The sequence below is a fragment of the Ochotona curzoniae genome, unplaced genomic scaffold (genome assembly GCF_017591425.1).
Source record: "Ochotona curzoniae isolate NIBS_2020 unplaced genomic scaffold, NIBS_Ocur_1.0 contig_1014, whole genome shotgun sequence".
Classification (NCBI taxonomy): domain Eukaryota; kingdom Metazoa; phylum Chordata; class Mammalia; order Lagomorpha; family Ochotonidae; genus Ochotona; species Ochotona curzoniae.
The window spans coordinates 19,629,279-19,649,183 of NW_024464920.1; the positions used below are offsets into that span (position 1 = coordinate 19,629,279).

The 19,905-nt window shown below is 37.7% G+C and overlaps 1 protein-coding gene across 5 annotated transcripts in view; it reads left to right on the forward strand.

The window, feature by feature from the left end:
- The first annotated feature begins 417 nt into the window (after positions 1–417).
- PPFIA2 (PTPRF interacting protein alpha 2) overlaps positions 418–19,905 on the forward strand; it is a 374,197-nt gene continuing 354,709 nt past the window's right edge. For 4 of the 5 annotated variants that reach the window (XM_040989864.1, XM_040989875.1, XM_040989885.1 and 1 more), the window contains exon 1: positions 4,303–4,551. In XM_040989864.1, coding sequence (XP_040845798.1) covers positions 4,303–4,551 — 249 coding nt within the window. Of the gene's footprint in view, positions 437–4,300; positions 4,552–19,905 lie in introns of those variants that run through there. The other variant, XM_040989854.1, reaches the window with a different exon arrangement.

Consider the following 19,905-nt stretch of genomic DNA (forward strand, 5'->3'; position numbering starts at 1 on the left):
GACTCCATCCCTCCCCCCCCCCAAACTCCGGGGGTGGGGGAGGGCCCCGCTTGCACGCGGTGGGAAGCTGCGGTTGCACGGGCAAAGAGGCCGCGGCTGCTTTAAGAGCCGCCTCCCCCTCTCCTCCCTTTGACAATGGTCTGAACCAGCTCTGCTTCCCAAAGCAAAATTTGTAATATGCCATTTTTCCGATGGACGCTTCTCCTCGGGGCTGCTGACGGAGCCGCGGGAAGATGCGCAGGGGCCGGCACGCCAGCCGGCCGGGGCACGTTCCGGGAGACTGCCGGGGCTCGCGGGTGTCTCAGCTGCCTTTCTCCTCCCGCTGCTAGGGCAATGGTCCAGGAGCGCTGGGCGTGAGCCTCCGCTCCCGTCAAGCCGGAGACTGCGGTTGTCATTGATCCGCTGGAGAAGCAGGACCCGAAATCACAGGCATTAGGTACAGAACCTGGATTTGAATGGCACGGTTTCCCTTTGCGATGTATTGATGGACTGATGGGTGTTTAATTTGCCACCTCCCCGGCCCCACCCCGCCCCCAGGGAAGAAGAGATGCACACTCCTCCTTGGAAGGGCAGTAATTGGGATGACTGCCACGAAGCACCTTTTACTTTCCTCCCCCTGTCTTGTGCATTTCTCATTTCCTGGCTTCCTGTCTGCTTGCCTCTCTCCTGTCGGGCAGCGTGAGCAGTTTTAGTGTGGAGATGATGGAGGCAACTTCGTCGGGTCCGTGGTGGGGGGTGTGGCTGCCAGACCACTGTCCAGCGGTGTGGGCCAAGTGGAAATGCTCTCGCGTAAAGAAAGCGAAAAACGCTTTCCCTGAAGGCTGTCATGGTATTTCCAGAAGACCAGGGGATTTCAGAGTGAAGGAGGAGGAGGAATATTCATGGAAGGTAATCAGACAATGGCTAGGATTTTTCTCACCGGATTACTCCTGTGGGTTAACTGGAGCTGGGATGGCTCTTCGGACTAAACCTTGGCCGCGGGGAACTTAACTGTAGAAAATCCTTGCCTATGGTAAGGGCCAAATCCCGGTGATCTGATTCGGTAAAGTTAGTCATTGATAGAAAAAGAACCTTTTGTAGCACTCTCCGATCGGAACAGGTAATGCCTTTTAGTTATGACTCCACTGGGCGTCAAAACTTTTATTTTGAAATCTCAGAGATTTCCAAGGAAGTGAAGGTGTGTGCTAAGAAGGAGGGAGCTGATTTCCCGGCTGTAAGATTCTTCAAGCTAATTTTAAGCGCTGACATAATTAAACCTACTGGGCTTATTAGTATTTTTCTTTTCTATCATAGCCAAAATCAGCAGTATATATCATTAGTATTTGAAATCTTCAGTCATTTTACAAACAAGACTAAAAAAGAGTCATAAAATTTTATATATTACCTGGACTTTGGGGAGGGGAGAGAAATAGTGTCAGGTGCTTCCTGGCTTTTCAGGAGTGATGTGGTGAATGCTGCTTCTGAGCTTGAAAATAATTGCTACAATGAGGTAAAAGTTAAATATTTGCGTGAAATACTCTAGACATAGAGTAAGAATATAGCCTTCTCCACCATGTGGGTTGATTAAGATGTTATGCATTCTATAAAGGTATATTGAATCCTTCATCCAACAGATCTTTAATTATATATAATATTAAGAGTGCATGAAAACATTATAGTATATTTTAAGAATTATTCAAATACTTTATACTTTCAATGAACAGAATCTGACTCCCAATGCAGGAAATTAAGCTGGCTCATGAAACTGTATATTTTGTAGACATAATTTGTATTCTAATTTTGATGGAAAGACTGGATTCATACATTTGAGCAGTCTCCAAAAAACTGAATATGTTCATCTTATTTTCTAAGCAAATTTTACAAATTCTATAAACTTACACAATTACTTTACATCAATTTGATAAGATTATTTTTTATTTTTAAATTGAATTTGAAGAACCCATTAATATTGCCTAAAATTAAACATTTGTATGTGAAAAAGTGAATCATAAAATAAATCTCTTTTCTGTAATATGAGTGTTGTCACCTTACAATAGAAATAAATATGTGTATTTGATAGTTATTTTTTCTAGTGTATCCCCATTTGGGATTTTTTAAAAATTAAGTTTAGGTTAATATACCCCCTTTGTAGAAGAAACTCAAGTTTTGAGAAGCGAAGTGTCTTTCATTGATTCCTGTGTTCCCAGAGTGTGAAGCAAATCAGGTTCTTTTCAGTGTAGACTCAGTTGGCTGACATGCTCCAAGCTACTCCTCAGCGTAGTAATCTTTTGACCCACTATGTTAAAGACTACCTTTTATCCAGATATGAGTTATGTCTTTTGAATTCCCAGTGTCCCCTGGTGACAACAAGTGGTTATTTAGAATTAGGACATCGTATTCAGGTATTAATTGTACTTATGATAATCATTACAGTTATAATTTTTACTTGAAACTTAAGTTGGTTCAAATAATGCAGAATGAACAAGGAATAATGTTGCTCTCTTTAAACATAGATTTAAAAATGTTTATATAACCCTAAAATGGTTTGGTACAAATTATGTCAATGTATCATTTCCTCTCCAAGCACTTTAGTTTGAATATCAAAAGTTAGCACAATGGTCCCTGACAACTAGTTCTCAGGGTGACACAGGTGTTCAGTGTGTGGGACACAATCGTTTCAAATAATCAGATGTGTCGAAAGGTTGTTGAATTTTTTATTGCCCCAATTAATTTTCAACTACTGAAAAGGTTATTGTAGTTAAAAAGTATTTTTCCCATTTGTATTTGTGAAAAATGCAAAAAAAGCTTTTACCCATTAGAGATTAGCAATAGTATACTTCTGTGTTTGTGTGTATTGAAATATATTTGATGCATCTATGCTGTAAAATTCTGTAACTATGAAACTGAGCAATTGAAGATCCAACTTTCAAGAGGCTTAGCATCAGAATGAGCAAAAATTTAGTTTATTTTCTTAAAATTCACCTCTTACTTCTTATACATAAATTATCAGCCATAATATCTTTTCTGTTTAGTTCAATGCTTTCTTTTAAAGTTTCTCTGAATTTTCAGTGAGCTTTGACCAAATGACTCACAGATAATTAAATCTTTCTACTCAATAACTCAATTTATAAAAAGAATGAGACAAAAAGTAATTAACCATTGAGCTGTTAAATCTTGACATTTTATTTGAAAATATCACCAGAAATATATTCCCCAAGGACATGAAATGAATCAACCTTGCGTTATAAAACTGAAGAATGCTCCAGAATCAACAGCCAATCTACCTTTCTCCAAATCAGCCACCTGTAAAACCAAGCCTCCTGGTTAACAGCTCCTGGCCACAGTAAAGTGAAAGGGAGCTGAGCTTGGTTGCTTCTAAAAGATGGTAGAGAAGTCAACAGGAGAACATTTCTGACCTTTGCAAAGAACATTAGGCAATATAATGGGGCAATGCTACATCTCAAGCTGAGTTATCTATTTTAAAATCAAATTTATAAATGATTTAAACCATTCTGAACAGTTCGTTTAGTGACTGAGTTTGTGGCTAGCACCTGAGGTGTGAAGTGGCTGCTTTAGCTAATGTAATTTATGATGACTGTTTTATGGACTGTTTCAACGTGTATTGCTCAGATTTGAACCAAACAATTCATCTGACAGAAAACAAGAGAATATTATACATAATTGGCAATGTTACCTAAGTCGATTTATATGCTCAGACTATTTCATAAAATTTGCCCAATTTAGTCAGTATCAAGTTTCAACTCTGTGGACAACTGTAAGAGAGGTTATCAAAGAATATCAACAAGCTTCAAGTTTGTTCATGTGGAAAAATCTGTTGCTAAAAAAGAAAGCAATAACATACTACATGAAATATTCAATTACATTTTATAAATCAAAGAGTGAATATTAATTTGTTAGATTACCTAGTCATTAAAAATCACTTATTTCTTGCCCATAACATGCAATACATTGTTTGCTTGTATGTTCTAACAGCAAACAAAGATAACACACAGGTATTAAGTGTAAGAGATCTGTAAAGTTGCAGGTAAAGAATATTGACTAAGTAATGATTGAAATAACGTGTTGACATAAATTAGCTGGGCTCAATCATGAAAAAAACCTGAGAAGCAAGTGAAACCAATTGAAGGTGGGAGACATGTGGATTATCTAAAGAAGAAGCAGGTGGGGTGGGGGAAGTATAAGTATCTTATTTGCTAGAGGTCAAAACATCTGAGTTGGTTGAAGAGTTTATCGGGTTGGTGGTTAGATGGTTTTCTTGGAAATCATTCCTTTACTAACTTTCCGCTTCACTTTCTTTAAGCAATGATGTGTGAAGTGATGCCCACGATTAATGAGGACACCCCAATGAGCCAAAGGGGGTCCCAAAGCAGTGGCTCGGACTCAGACTCCCATTTTGAGCAGCTGATGGTGAATATGCTAGATGAGAGGGATCGTCTTCTGGACGCGCTGCGGGAGACGCAGGAGAGCCTCTCGCTGGCCCAGCAAAGACTTCAGGATGTTATCTACGACAGAGATTCGCTCCAGAGACAGCTCAACTCGGCCCTGCCGCAGGTAAGCATCCTCTCCATTCCAGCTGAAAACGTGGTGGGGCTTGCGAAGACTTGCTTTATTTACATTCTTGTGTTTATTTTTTTTCCCCCGACTTAATATAGTCGTATCTACCATGCATGCTTTGATGAGGAAAAATGTAAGAATAGCTGCTTCACGCAAAACCTGGCGTCCAAAATCCTCATGCAGTAGTATATGCTTTTTGAGGGAAAAGAGGGGAGGCATGAATTCCTATGTGGTGCCTTTCTTGAAAATTTTGTTTGCGCACGGGGGCGGGGGGTGGGGGGTGGGGGTGGGGTGTTAGAAAACCACTTGTTGCTTCGCTTTGAAGTACTAGAATGTGTGGATAGTTGCTTTTTTTTTTTACTTTAAGCCATAATTAGACTTTTGGAAATACATTTTTAAAAATCTTTGGCTGTGTGTTCTGTCTTTGGAAATGATAGTTTGGAAATACAGCCTTACCGCAGTTGTGCTTTTATTTAAAACTTCCTAAATCCTGCTGTAAGATTCTTAGTTATTGATGAATTATCTTGTTTCCTCAAAAAATACATCAACCAGACTATTTTTAAAATAGCTTAGAAATGGGAACTAGATAAATGTTTAATGTATTCTCAAAGTGAACCTTATATTAGTCTTTGCAAAAATCGATTTTGGTCAATTTTCTTTTGTCAGAAAAAAGTTTAAGGATTATCCTTTGTCTACAGAAGTTAATAGAATATAAATGACATTTTAAATACTGCATCCCAATAAACTAGCTTTTAAAGTATGGGTTTACTGCATTTGTTTCCTGGTTGAAAAGCAGTAGAGCAAATGATAAATTGTCTTCTCTCTATTGTGATATCTTTCACAAACATGGAATACCATGCCATTGAGATTAATAAAAGCCTCGGACCATGTGCCTTCGTCACTCACAGGGCAGTGCTGAGATATTTATGAGTCTCAGAGCAGAAAGGCTAGTCAAGATCCCCAGGCAGGACCCCATATGGAAATCCCCTTTATGCATGGCTGAGGTCCCAGTCTTCATTTTCAGTCAGTTTTTCTTGCAGTAAGATGAAATGATGTTTGTAAAAACTCTGACTTGTTATAAAAAGGTTGATTTAGTCGCTCAGTGTGCTTACTCACTTGGAAAGGCAGTTATATTTTCACCAAGAACTGTGGTTTTTGGAGTGGGTGTTCATTCTTTGCATTTGCTCTTCTCATGGTGACTTTAGCGTTATCACTCTGATTCTCCTTTGGGATTATTTAATTGGTTTATTCTGTTGTTTCACTAGGGCTCCAAGACTAATCAGGCTATTTCCATCATTCTGTGAGAGCATAAAATGAGGCAATCAATTTTCTTTTTGGATTCAATGTTCATTAAGGAAACCTAGGACTGTTTTATATATTGGGGATGTATTCAACATACTTAGAGTATATGCTAGAATATCATTCAACTAAAGTTTGTGAGTTGTAGGAAAAACATTCTGTTAGATCTTCAATGCTACCTGTAAGACTCTGAATAAATTTCTTCTGTGTTTACTTTTTAATGTTTTATTCAAGCATACATTTTAATTGGAAGCCTTTCTTTTTAGAATGCAATGTAAATTAACTTTTTTTTAAAAAAACTATTAGTATTTTGATTGCAATTGGTCATAATACCTTCTGAAATTTTAAGTTTTGACAATTAATTATAGTAACATACAATTTGTGAGCCAAATTATGTTGGACCACTTGTTTTAGAGTTCAGTTATGTACTGATGGTAGATGTATTTTTTGAAAATTATGGGAAAAATATATATGCATGTTTCTGGTAAGAATTATATGAATACTCCTAATGCATGGAAAGTTAAGCATTATAAAGTGTCTCATGTTAGTACTAATCTGGCTTTGATACCAAAGTTTGTTACACATGTACAAAGAAAATATCAATTTTAGAGCAATAGGTTTGGTACTTTAGGAATTATGAATACATATACTTAGATATAGTTCAAATCTGTTGCATAATTACCCTGACACATTTTCTTAATATTGATTTGTATTTAGTATTGTAAATATATGAATATCCATACAAACCACAAGTTCTTAGTAACAGCAATGATTCTGAAATTTCTTTTAAACCATGCATTTAATAAATTAGTCTGTAGCTTTAGAAGTATGTTTTCTTGGAAATAAAAAAGGGATATTCATTATTAATTGGTATATTTGAGTCTTCTGGGATATTTTGTAAGCATTATACCAGCAGTGTTTGGTGTCTTATTTGACAGCTGAGAAAGGAAATGACTGTCGTAAATGTGAGTAAAAAGCAATATAAAATTTAAAAATAACACTAACATAAAAATGAAACATTATAGCAAATACAGGATGGAGCTGAATGTAATAACAAACTTTATGACATGGGTGTTTGAAATTAACCAAACCAGGTTTACAGGTGTTGATGAGTTTGAGCTTTGCTTTAATTGCTTTCTCACCTGTTAGCACTTTCTGAAGAAATACAGCAATATGTTTTACAATCCTAACCATGTAAAACAGCCATACTATTGACTTTTTGCTTTATATTTGCGGTATCTGCGCTGTTAGAGTACTAATCGTTCCCTATATTCCACATATCTGTATCTGATTTTTCTAAGCTATGCTTTCTTTTTTATAAAAAGATTGTTTTATATTTATTTGAAAGGCAGAATCAAGAAAAAGTAATATCTCCTGTATTTTGATTCCCTCCCCAAATGGCCTCAATGGCCAAGTCTGGGCAAGGCCAGAGCCACAAGGCAGGAACTGCATCCTGCTCTCAACTGCGCAGATTCATTTTACTGTCCCACGGAATCTTTGATTCAATATGCTCTTTACTCGGTCACCATCTGCCTGGAAGTCACCATCCAGGTCTGTTGTAACTCCGTATCTGGACTGCACCTGCGTATTCCTTTAGCTAACACTTTCTTCTCCTTTGCTTGTTAATTCAGTCATTAATGGGCCATACAGTTTCTCAAGCAATTCTCAAATGTCTTCCATTTCCTGTTCCGTCAGCAGCTGGCCCCACACTTCTCTGCTAACATTTCCCCTTTCGTCGCTGTGTCATTTGTTGTTTAAGTGAATTGCTCGACTTCCCATACTGTGACAAGTTGCATATGATACCAGTCCTTATACTCAATGCATGCTCACCTGTCTGCAGGGTTTTTGGTTGATTTCTTAACTAAGGCTTGTCTTTTCCAGGAAGTGTTTGCTTATGTGAGGTGCATTTTCTCTCCATTCCTACCTTCTACCACTTAGTGTTTATAGTCAAATGATCTATTTATGTGACATTTTCTCACACCAGAAGCTTCTTCAAAAAAAAATGTTTCATAGTTAAATCCTCCCCAGTCCTCAGGACCACCAGAGTCCTCGTTCCTTACGTGGGCTTTGAAAATAAAAACAGAACTAACAATAAACTTAAATAATAAGGTCTAGCTTGTATGGGGACTCTGACACTTCAGCTGGATTCAGGACTTGAGATTTCCATGCTGCAAAAAATGGTTATAAGCACACGCTATATTGTAGCTTGTGATGATTGAAAAATCTACACAAATAAGTACAAATGTATTTATATACCTCCAAGTGTAATTTTTATCTAGAAAGCCAGCGGATTAATATTTCCTTGTATGTATAAATACTCATTTGAAAATGTCAAACTACTTACTAGAAATATTGACATGAAATCAATTTTGGGGGGAACAAGGAATATACTTTTCAGTAATCAATACTTGTCAATTATTGAAAATACCTGAAAGAGAACTTAGAAAAGAGATCTAAGTGGGATGACTTTTCTATTGCAAAAAATCAATGTAGGGGCTCTCAAAGTTTTACATTTTCTTTATTTAGTAAACATTGTGTTTCTACTAGGTACTGTCAAATGGTCCCTTATGTCTGCTAAAAATATAAAGGGGGAAAGAATATAGTGTGGCTCTGAGAGATTAAAAAGAAATTTGCTAATATTTAGAATTAAGTGAAAATATCTTGTTTCACATAAAAATCTGTTCAAAATATCATAAGAGAAAACTTTTCCAGAGACCCTAACTGATAAAATTTAAAACCTTTAGAAATTTTTCATTTAATGTAACATTGCTGTTTTGACTATATGGCAGCTGGGGTGGGATTGTTGCAGAGGAATAGGAAGTTAGGAAGTGACTATTTTGTTTGTGACCATTCATTTTTAATTTTGGGGGAAATAATCACTGTAACAGAAATAATTACTCCTCTGTAAAAAAAAATGAACCCAAATAAACATGACATTGAAAAAAGTAATATTGAATAAATTTACTCTATATGAAATTGTTATGTAACTACTCACAGTTTCACAAAATAATTGCTATTACAAAAAATATTTTTTAAATATTTATTTATTTGTCAGATTTACAGAGAGAAGAAGAGACAGAGTACATGCCTTCATTGGCAGGTTCACTCCCCTCCTGGCTGCAACAGCTGGAGCTGAGCCAGTTTGAGGGCAGAAGCGAGGAGTATATTCCCAGTTCATGGGGTGCAAAGTCATAAGGATTTGGGCCATCTTTTGCTGCTTTCCCAGGTACATAACAGGGAGCTGTATTGGAAGTGAAGTGGCTGGGACTTATAACAATGGCCATGCCGGAAGCCGGCACTGCCGATGGTGGATCAAACTACTATGCCTTAGCACTAGCCCCTACACAAATATTTTCAATCAATAACTTTGAAAGGAGTCGAAGTAGTCCAATGAGTCAGTGGTTATGCATCCTTTCTGTTCTTTGCCTTGCAAGATGGGCTCAATCTCCACAAGAGACAGACCACGCTAGCTTCAACCCTATTTTTACTTTAAGACCAAACAGGAATTAAAGCAATAACCACCAATTATGTTGATGGGAAATGCTATAGTGAGAATAAAGTAGCCGTAAGGACTATTCATAAATACAGGGACTGTTCACAAACATACAGAAAATCAAGAACTAGAGTTATGGGGAATCATGAATGGAAATTATTCTACCATTTTGATTTTGGATTGATGGTAAAACATTGAAGCCTGAACTATTTGTTACTTTAGAAAAACTAGGCAAAAAAAAAAAAAACCAGCAAAAACTTCAGTGGCATACAAAAATATGAATTTGTCTGATTCAGCTGAACTATACCTGGTTTGGCTAATCTCGGCTGGATTGATTGGGATAGCTGTAAGACAGTGAATATTGTGTGGCTCCAAGAAGCTCTTGGCTAGGCCAACCGCGGCCATGGAGTTCTATACTATATGTCTTACTCTGTAGTACTGTAGGTCTAACTAGTTCTCATTGTCGTGAAGGAATAAGAAAAAATCAAAATATAGCCCATGCTTTTGAAATTTTTCTTGAATTTTAGAAAAGAATTTATTAATTTGAAAGGAAAGATTATGTGTGTGTGTGTAATAGACATCTTTCACCCTCTGGTTCATTCCCCCAAATGAGTGCAAAAGCTAGGACTGGGGCCCGGCGCAGTGGCGCAAGTGGTTAAAGGTCCTCGCCTTGCACGCCCGGGATCCCATATGGGCGCTGGTTCTAATCCCAGCAGCCCCGCTTCCCTTCCAGCTCCCTGCCTGTGGCCCGGGAAAGCAGTTGAGGACAGCCCAAAGCTTTGGGACCCTGCACCCGCGTGGGAGACCTGGAAGAGGCTCCTGGCTTCGGACCAGCATAGCATGGGCCGTTGCGCTCACTTGGGGAGTGAATCATCGGATGGAAGATCTTCCTCTCTGTCTCTCCTCTCTGTATATCCGCCTTTCCAATAAAAAAATAATAATAATAAAAATAAATCTTTAAAAAAAAAGGCTAGGAGTGAGCAAGGCAAGATTAACAGGGTGCTGCAATTATGGGTGGACTTAGTCCACTGTGCCGTTTTTTTTTAGTTCATGTCCTTTGGCCAAACCCAGAGACTGTGAGGACAGAATTACACATCCATGTGCGCAGACAGAAGTGAATCACTAGAACACTGGTATAGTCGATCCATCACAAGCGTAACAAAGAACCATTTGTATATGTATGATGCTAATGAAGATTGTGAATCTGTCCTGGAGAATTATGGGTGATTTAAGTTGGAACGTGAATCATGAGACTAGGAAGGGCAACAGAAACATAAAGGGCTTTAAAAGAATGGACAATATCTTGTAGTGCAGTGAATGGACAAGAGTTTGGATTTGAGGTTGGAGGGATAAATTTAAATTACAGCTCTTTTGCTAGATAAAAAACATTTGGTAAATCAGCTAAGTTCTCTGAAACTATTTCATTATCTGAGAAGATGAGGTGTTGCTTAGTCTTATGAATGTTTGAGAGAAAGAATGTGCATATACCACATAAGCCACCATCTTACAATGTTATGTACTTTTTCATAAATTGTATTGTGCTGGTATGGCCTTGATGAGAAATTAAGGGAGGCTACTTAGAGTGTAACAGATTATGTCCTATAGCAACCTTTATTCTGGGTGTAAACTACCACTGTATCTTTTTTGCTTTCTACTTACTACTTCAATAACTTTGGTAAAAGCATGTGATTCAAATAATAGAAACTACTCTGTAGTGATGTATTACATAGGAAGGGCAATGCTTAAAATTGAGGCATGCAAGTAGACAGGTGTGGGCAGACATGTACGGGGTGGAGGTACTTAGGAAAGCAATGGGCATAGAAGGAAAACATCCCCTGCCTACAAAGAAAATGATTATGGAGAATGAAGAATGTGAGAAATTAAAAACAAAGTAACTAACAATGTTGTTTTTCATAGATAAGTCAAGGAGCATGAAGAATAAGAGGGATCAGTGGATTTAAAACAAATGTAGGTGTGGGTGGCAAAGACAAGAGTATAATTTTTGGGGGAAAAAATGATAGACATTGGAATGTAAGCCTTGATGTAGAAAACAGTGAGCTAAAGCGTGCAAGGGAATATCATATCAGAAGAGGAAAACAAAGAGAACAAAGAAATAAAGAAAAACACATTAACAATATAGGATGGCAATAATAGCAGATAACAAGATTCAGTATCCTTCTTTTTGGCAAATCAAAAGATAAAACATTTTGTGTGGTGATACTAGGTTATACTGAACAAGATGTTACAATATCAGTACAACTGGCAGGTTTAGGAAGTATCCTTTGATGTATTTAATCAAGGGTCAAAGACTGGGAGGCTGCCCAGAAACAAAAAAGCAACATAGGAGATAGCAGTGTACTTTATTTTTGAAATTAATTTGCAAGGGAAGAGTGCAAGACATAGCACGAGATCTCTCTCTCTCTCTCTAACACACACACACACACACACACACACACACACACACACACACACGAGACTTCACATCTACCAGCCACATGTGACTACCGCCAAAGGTAGGAAGAATGAAACCAACTCAGGTGCCCCACGTGGGTGGCAGAAGCCCATCTACATAAGCCATCACCGTTACCTACTAGATTTGTCACAGTAGGAAATTCTGCTGGGAATTTGAATCCAGGTACTCCAGTGTGGGTCATTTCATTGGCATTTTTACTCATAGGCAAAAGACAAGCCTCAAGATTTTCTTTTAAGTAAAGCAAAGCACTTCCAACAGTTGGTGAAGATTGAGGACAACAAATATCTTTAGTGCTCTCATTTTGTGCTACTGTCCATTATTGCTTAGTAACACTGAAGCTAAGGTTGGATAAAGATCATGATGGTGGTATTTCAGTAATAATGGCAACAATGGTACATGCTCAATAAAATGTTAAATGTAGCTATCTTTGTTCCAACTCATTTATTTCTCATAGCAATCAGGTTCCCGGGTGGTGAATCGTGAGTCACATGCAGGACTGACTCCAGAGAAGAGACTGAGGGCAATTCAAGTGTGCTGGAGTGAAACCTGTAAGAGGTCCTTTGAGAAGGCCCACATGGATCCATAGAGAAGAGGCATCACTGATGTGTTGTTCAGATCATGTGGGTGGTTATTCTGGCCTTCATCCTTGTTCCTTTTCCTTCCCACTTTCCGTTTAACTGCTCATTTCCTCTTCTCCAGCTCTCACTTGGCCACAGTCTGAAAAAACTGCTGTGTTTTCCAAGTAGAGAAAGAAGACCATGCCCTTCAATGCAGAGTTCAAAGATAGAAGCAAACCAGTGCTGAGTGTAAGATGGGAGGAGAGCTTCAGGTGGTTAGCAACTCGGGCGGTTGTATATTTTATAATTCCCTAGTAAAAGTTACTTTCAAAACACAAGGGCAGATAATTTGTGTTTAAGCATAGCAAAAAGGCTAGGACATCTGTCTGAAATTTTGTTTGGAATTAATTTCTTCATCTTATGAAATCCAAGGAGAAATAATCTTGATTACTAAATCCAGTTCATTAATTCAAATGATTAGATATAATATCTCAATATTTATTCAGAATATTCCAATATGCTTGTAACCATTATCACAATTCACAGCATACAGAAGAGGAAACTAGACAGAAGATGCAGAAACAATACAGTAGAAGCTGAGTTCAGGAGTCTCACCTGATCGCCTACATCTCAATTTGGAGCAACATCAGTCATCCACTGGCTTATGCCAAGACCCTAAGTGTTTAGTCGTTTTACATTCTGTATTCAATCTAGCAGTGAAGTGTCTGTTTTCATATTGAAAGTACACAGAGAATTAGACCACGGTAGTCGTATCTCCAGTTGTATCTTTATCAAAGTCATCGTATTTGACCTGAACTAGATGGAGTGTTCTGCTAAGCGATCCTGACTCTAATGATAATAGTGTATGTTTCACATCTGCTCAAATCTCTGAGCTGTTTCCTAACATCAGTGTAAATATCCAGTTCTTTAAAGTGGCCCCTTACATTGGCATCTGTCCCTTCCCTTCTATCTATGTTATTACCTGCTCATTCCTCCATACCCTCCACCCCCAACCGCTGTCCCCTCCATATTCTGGAACCCTTAGGATCTTACTCAGACAACACCTTCTCAGTGAGACCACGTCTGATTACTCTGTTTAAGACAGAAGCTCCTGTTTTCTGCTGTTTGCGTAGAATTTGTAGTCATCTAGTACTGCATATTTGTTACTGTTCTTAATTCTGTTTCCCCACTGGATTCTGTGTTGTGTTATATTTGATTCACTGTTGAATTTCCTGCGTATAGTAATATAGCAGGCTGTGGCAAAAAAAAAAAAAAGTAAAACTTGCTTGTTAAAACACAGCCACCATGATGTCCATTTTACACTTATTTGAAAAATCGTACTGTCATTAAAATAATTAGTACATATTAAAAATTTTGATGAATCAAGGAAAAATACAGTTCATGGGGCCATAGGTTAAGCTATCTGCAACACCAGTTATTATGTGTGTGTATATATATATATATTACATATTATATGTATATATCTAGCTATTTATAGAGCTATATATCATGCAAAAATATATAATATTAAAATATGTATAAATTATAAAATAACACTGGCATTGACATTGTATCTCAAATTGCTTTCTAAGATGAAAACAGTTTTATATGATGAGGAGCTAATGGCATTTGGAATAATTTATAAATAATTTAATAAGTAATATTAGCCCAAATTCTTCTGAACTTATATTCCATCCATACATACATTTTCATGCCCTTATGCTAAGGGATTTATTTTCAAAATTAATCTAGCTCCCATCAAAGAAATTATAGAATTACGTGATGTCATGCCACCACAGGTATTTAACTATTGTTAAATGACAAAATGTAAGTCAATAGTTGGCTTTCTTCTTTGAAAAAGCTTATATTTTAGTTATCAGCTTTTTATTTTTTCATGCTTCTTGGCATTCTCATTTGCTCATGAAAAATTCACCAAAAGAGAAAAACGCATTGGCACCATAAAGATAGTTTTCTAGTTGCAATATTCTATAGTGATTTGTAATACTTTAAGATACCTAATAATAGGATTAATATAATTCTCTCATTTTATTAATCTTTGATAAGTTCTAGATTAATAGAGACTTTGGATTTCATATGACTTACTTTTCCTGGATAATTCCTCCCAGAGCTGTATGGTTCAGGACAAAACACAGCTGTGACAATGCCCCAGATTGTGGGGAAAGAAAGCAGAATAACTTAGAATAATGGCTGCAATATTATTTTAAAACATGGCAGTAACACCTAACTAATTATATCACACGTTTCTGTATTGATCTCCATAATGTAGTTAAGGGTCACAGAAGAGCAGCTACTTAATAGCTTATGCGTCATGGCCCATAACATCCATGCTTTTTCTTTTTTGATCACATAAAAGTCATAATAATTGACTAAATTTAAAAAAGAGTAGTGGGCGGGATACATAAGGGGTGGCTTTTTGAAAATCTTTTTTATTGGAAAGGCAGTTATAAAGATAGGGAGAGCAAAAGAGAGAAGTGAGATGTCTTCCATCTGCAGCTCACTCCCCAAATGGCCTCAGTGGCTGGGGCTCATCTAGGGCGAAGGAGGGAGCCAGCAGCTCTGTCTGCTTCTCCCATGTGGGTGATAAGGACCCAGGATCATGGGCCATCCTTCACTGTTTTCCCAAGTTCATTAGCAGGAGGCTAGATGGGTAGCAGACAAGCAGGCACTCAAACCAGCACTCTAGTATTGGATGCTTGTTTCACTTACAGCAGCTTAACTTGCTGTACCCTGTGGATGACAGGGATCCTATTACTGGAGCCATCATGACTTCCTCCCAGGAGCCAGAGCCAGGAATCGAACCCAGGATTTGAATTTACGATGCACAAAAACTTCTCTCAAGTCAATAGGCAGATCGTTTGAATAACTATTTCACCAGTGATGCTTTGTGGATTTCAACAAGTCCATGAAAATATCCTCAACACTCAAAGGCATTGGGAATCCCATATTAAAAGTATTCTAGGAGATTGCACTTCACACACAATAGAGAATGTAAAATAAAAAATACAATACTAGCTTTAATTTTGCTGCAGTGAATCTGGAACTTTGATATGGCACAAATTGGGTTGTAATAGGGAACAACCACCATCAAAACTCATGTGTTTATTTTCTTTTTTAAAGATTTATTAATTTTTATTGGGAAGTCAGATACACAGAGGAGAGGAGAGACAAAGAGGAAGATCTTCCGTCCGATGATTCACTCCCCAAGCGGCCGCAATGGTTGCAACTGAGCCAGTTCGAAGCCAGGAGCCAGGAGCTTCATCCAGGTCTCCCACACAGGTGCAGGATCCCAAAGGTTTGGGCTATCCTTGACTGCTTTCCCAGGCCACAGGCAGAAGGAAGTGGAGCAGCCAGGATAGGAACCAGTGCCCATATGGGATCCCAGTGCGTTCAAGGCGAGGACTTTAGCCACTATGCTATCATGCCAGGCCCATGTGTTTATTTATTTGAAACAGTATATATTCTACTCCAAGACATCTAACCCAGAAAAATGAAAACATATATCCATGTGCAGCCTGTTCAGATTTTCAAAGCTGAATTATTCATGATGGCAATGTGGGAGCGGCACATTCCTCAGTCAGTAAATGGATGAGCAGTATGTTTTCTATCCTTTCAGTGAAATACTGTGTGCAATAATGAATAACACATCACTTGTTAATTACTCTTCTCTCATGGTAAGAAAGTCACTAACCACAAAATATGTGGAAAAGACTGACCTCAAATACAGAAAGTAGACCCATGTTTGCTTGGGATGGACAGGATGACATGTGCTTGAAGATGGGGTCGAGGAACCTTCTAGGGACTGATAGAAATTTTGGTGATGATGACGCAACTTTATGCATATTATCACTTTGAGCACATAAAGCATGTGAATTGATGATGTGTAAATTCTTACCCAGTTAAGCTATCTTTTCTTTTTATTTTTTAAATCACTTGGTTCGTAATCACATACAGGATGTTTCACAAACTTGGCTGAAAGTCAGAATCACCCATAGTTTGACATTATCTTCTCTGCAAATTTTTGCTTTATATTAGCATTCTCTTTAGGTAATTCATAAATTTGTAGAACATTAACCTAGAACATAAATCATTAAACTTGTTATTATATTTTTAAAACCCGATTCCTAGTGTATCTCTCCCCCTTCATATTCTATACTCTTTGCTCATAGCTTAAAATAAGTTAAATGCATTATTATTGCTGTATTGCATAGTGCCATTTATGATTTTTCCAAAGGCAATGCCAGCATTGAAGTAGAGAGGATTAATCTTATATGTGTACAGTCACATTTCCAAAAATAATGTAGTACCGAATTTGGTTTTTATTTACAGTTCACAATCACTAGCTACTTGAATAGGTTCACCTGGAATTCAAGAGAAATTATGAACTCCCCAGGCCTAGGGAGAGCATCTGTCATCCTCACATAGCACTTTAAGATGTAAGCACAGCATGCACCCTGGAATAAGAGCCTGTGGCAACATGGGTCATGGGCTCAGATCATCACTTTCTAGCTCCTGGACACTGCAATACTGCCTTCAACAATCCTACATTTTCAGAATAATCATGCATATTTTGAGTAATATTCTCTAATTAGAAAGTTGTATTAAATCATGTAGGTAGAAGGTATGTGTCACACAATTGAGGGACAGTTAGGTTATCTTGGTGGCATTGCTTTGGACTTACACAAATGGAAAAGACGAAAAAGGCCTCTCCATTTTAGGAATGCTCAGCTTATTCCAATTGACTGATGATTGAACCAATATTTCAAGTGATGCTTGATAGAAGTAATGCGGCATGATTTGTGATGGAAGATAATGACTTCAGTGTCATTGAATGTGAAGACATATCTGTTAATCAGTACATTTATCACTATCTTAAAAGATTTACCATCTTGATCGTGAAAGTAATTGCTTCAGTGCCATTTTATGAGGGCCAACATGGTGGTGTGTCATTCTAATCCTCTGCCCTGTGGCACCAGCACCTCCTACTGGCTCGGATTTTTATCTTGGCTGCTCTGCTTCCAATCCTGCTCTCTGCGTATAGCCTGAGGAAACAGCAGAGGATGGTCCAAGTCCTTGGGACCCAGTGCCTAGGTGGGAGACCCAGGGAAATTTCCTGGCTCTCAGTGTCTTGTTAACTCAGTTCTGACCATTGTGACTCTTTGGGCAGTAAACCAGTTGATGGAATACCTTTTCTCTATATTCCTCCTCTCCCTGTAATAATCTGCCTTTCAATTAAATAAATATTTTAAAAATTCCATTTTATGTGGAGTAAGATAAAATTTTAAATTGTATTGAATTTGCTTGAATGGTTGTATTATTTCTGTATTCTACCATTTGCCCATCTTGATGTTTTTACTTGGAAAAATTGTTAGTGATAATATCTATGAGGTACAGAGTGATGACCAATGCATGCATATGACAGCTGCCAATGCTTTCTCTTCTTTGGAATTTTTTATTGAAAGTTGGAATTTCTTTTGCCCATTCAACATGTTAGATCATTGCAAACCATAGTGTAGCCATTATGATATGTAACACTTGGAACTTACTCCATTGATCTAAATCTTATTTGATGCTCATTATCCAAATTACTTCTATATACTGGATCTTCTGTAGTTCTTAACAATTTTAGGATTTTTTATTTTTGTAGAGTATGCCAAATATTTTGATAGGGACTGTATTGACTGTAGATCACATTAGGCAGCATGGCAATTTAAACAATATGAATCATTCCAATTCATGAGCAAAGAATATCATTTCATAGTTCTGTGGTCTAGGCGATTGCATTGCTGGTGTTTTACAGTTGCAATGTAGAGATCTTTCACCTCCTTGATTAAATTTGTCTGCAACTATTTAACTTATTACAATTATAATAAGAGGAATTTCTTTTCCCTTTCAGCAAAATCTTCATTGGTGTATAAAAATACTGCTGTCTTTTTGCATATTTGTATTCTGCATTGCAGATAAATTGGTTTATTAACTGACAAGTTTTTAGTGGGATGTTTGGGTATTTCCATACAAAGTTACACCTTCTGCAGTTTAAATGTCCGCTGCTTCTTTCTATTTTCCTCTGCACTCTTGGCCTTTGCTAATGCTTCCGTAGTAAATGTGATGATGAAAGCGGATATGAAAGACTCATTGTAGGTGTGAAGGGAAGAATCTTCAAATCTTCTCCATTCAATATGACAGATTGTGGATATGTTAAATATATACAGCCTTGATCATTTTGAAGTATGTTCCTCCATATCTAGTTTGTTGAGTCCTGACCAGTAAGAGACGGAGAATATTACCATTATTTCCTGAACCTGTTAAAATGATTATATATTTCCTTCATTCCTTGGATTCAATTTAAAACATTTATGGACTTTTGAATGCTAAACCACCCTCACATCTCTAAGAAATCACCCTTGACTATGATGTGGTCTTTCTGATGTGTTGTATTCCATTTTCTTGAATTTTCAAAATTTTTACATTTATGTTCATCAAGGATATTGGACTAAAGATGTCTTTTAATATTGGATCATTGTTTGGTTTTGGTATCAAAATAATAGTGACAAGTTCCAAACAAGATTTGGAATAATTTAAGGTCTATTGCTAGTTTCTTTTTAGATTTTTTTTAAGATTCATTTATTTTTATTGGAGAGGTAGATATACAGAGAGGAGGAGAGACAGAGAAAAGGAGAGACAGAGAGAAAGATCTTCCTTCCAATGGTTCACTCCCCAAGTGAGCGCAATGGCTGGAGCTGAGCCAATCCGAAGTCAGGAGCCAGGAACCTCTTCCAGGTCTCCCACATGGGTGCAGGGTCCCAAGGCTTTGGGCTGTGCTTGACTGCTTTCCCAGGCCACAAGCAGGAAGCTGGATGGGAAGTGGGGCCGGTGGGATTACAACTGGTGATCACATGGTATCCCAGCGCATGCAAGGTGAGGACTTTAACCACTACGCTATTGCGCCAGACCCCTTTTAAGATGTTTTATAGACTTTAATTCTAAGGCTTTAGGCTCTTGATTTTTATTTAAAGATTTATTTCTTTATCCTGAAAGTTAACATTATAGGAACAGGAGGCAGACAGGCTGAGAGATCTTTCATCTGCTGGTTCACTCCCCACTTGGGTGCAACAGCTGGAGCTGGGCAGTTCTGAAACTGGCGCAAGGAGCTGCTTCTGGGTTTCCCATTTTTGTGCTGTGGCCCAAGGCTTTGTTCTATCCTCGCTGTATTCCTGAGCCATTATTGGGAAGCGCAGCAGCCAGGACAGGACCACTGCCCATATGGAATGCTGGTTCTACAGGCTAACGATTAGCTTTCCATGTCATTGCATTGGTCCCTTGATTATTTTTCTTGATGAGAACATTTTAATTATTGGTTTTTTAGTCTCCTTATTTTTTTATTGAACTAATTTTCTGTTTCTTCTTGAGTTAATATTGATAGATTGTAAGATTTATCAACTCCTTCAAGTTTTTCCAAATTTGCTAGCGTACAGTTGTTAAGAGTAGTGATCTATGATCTTTTGTGTTTC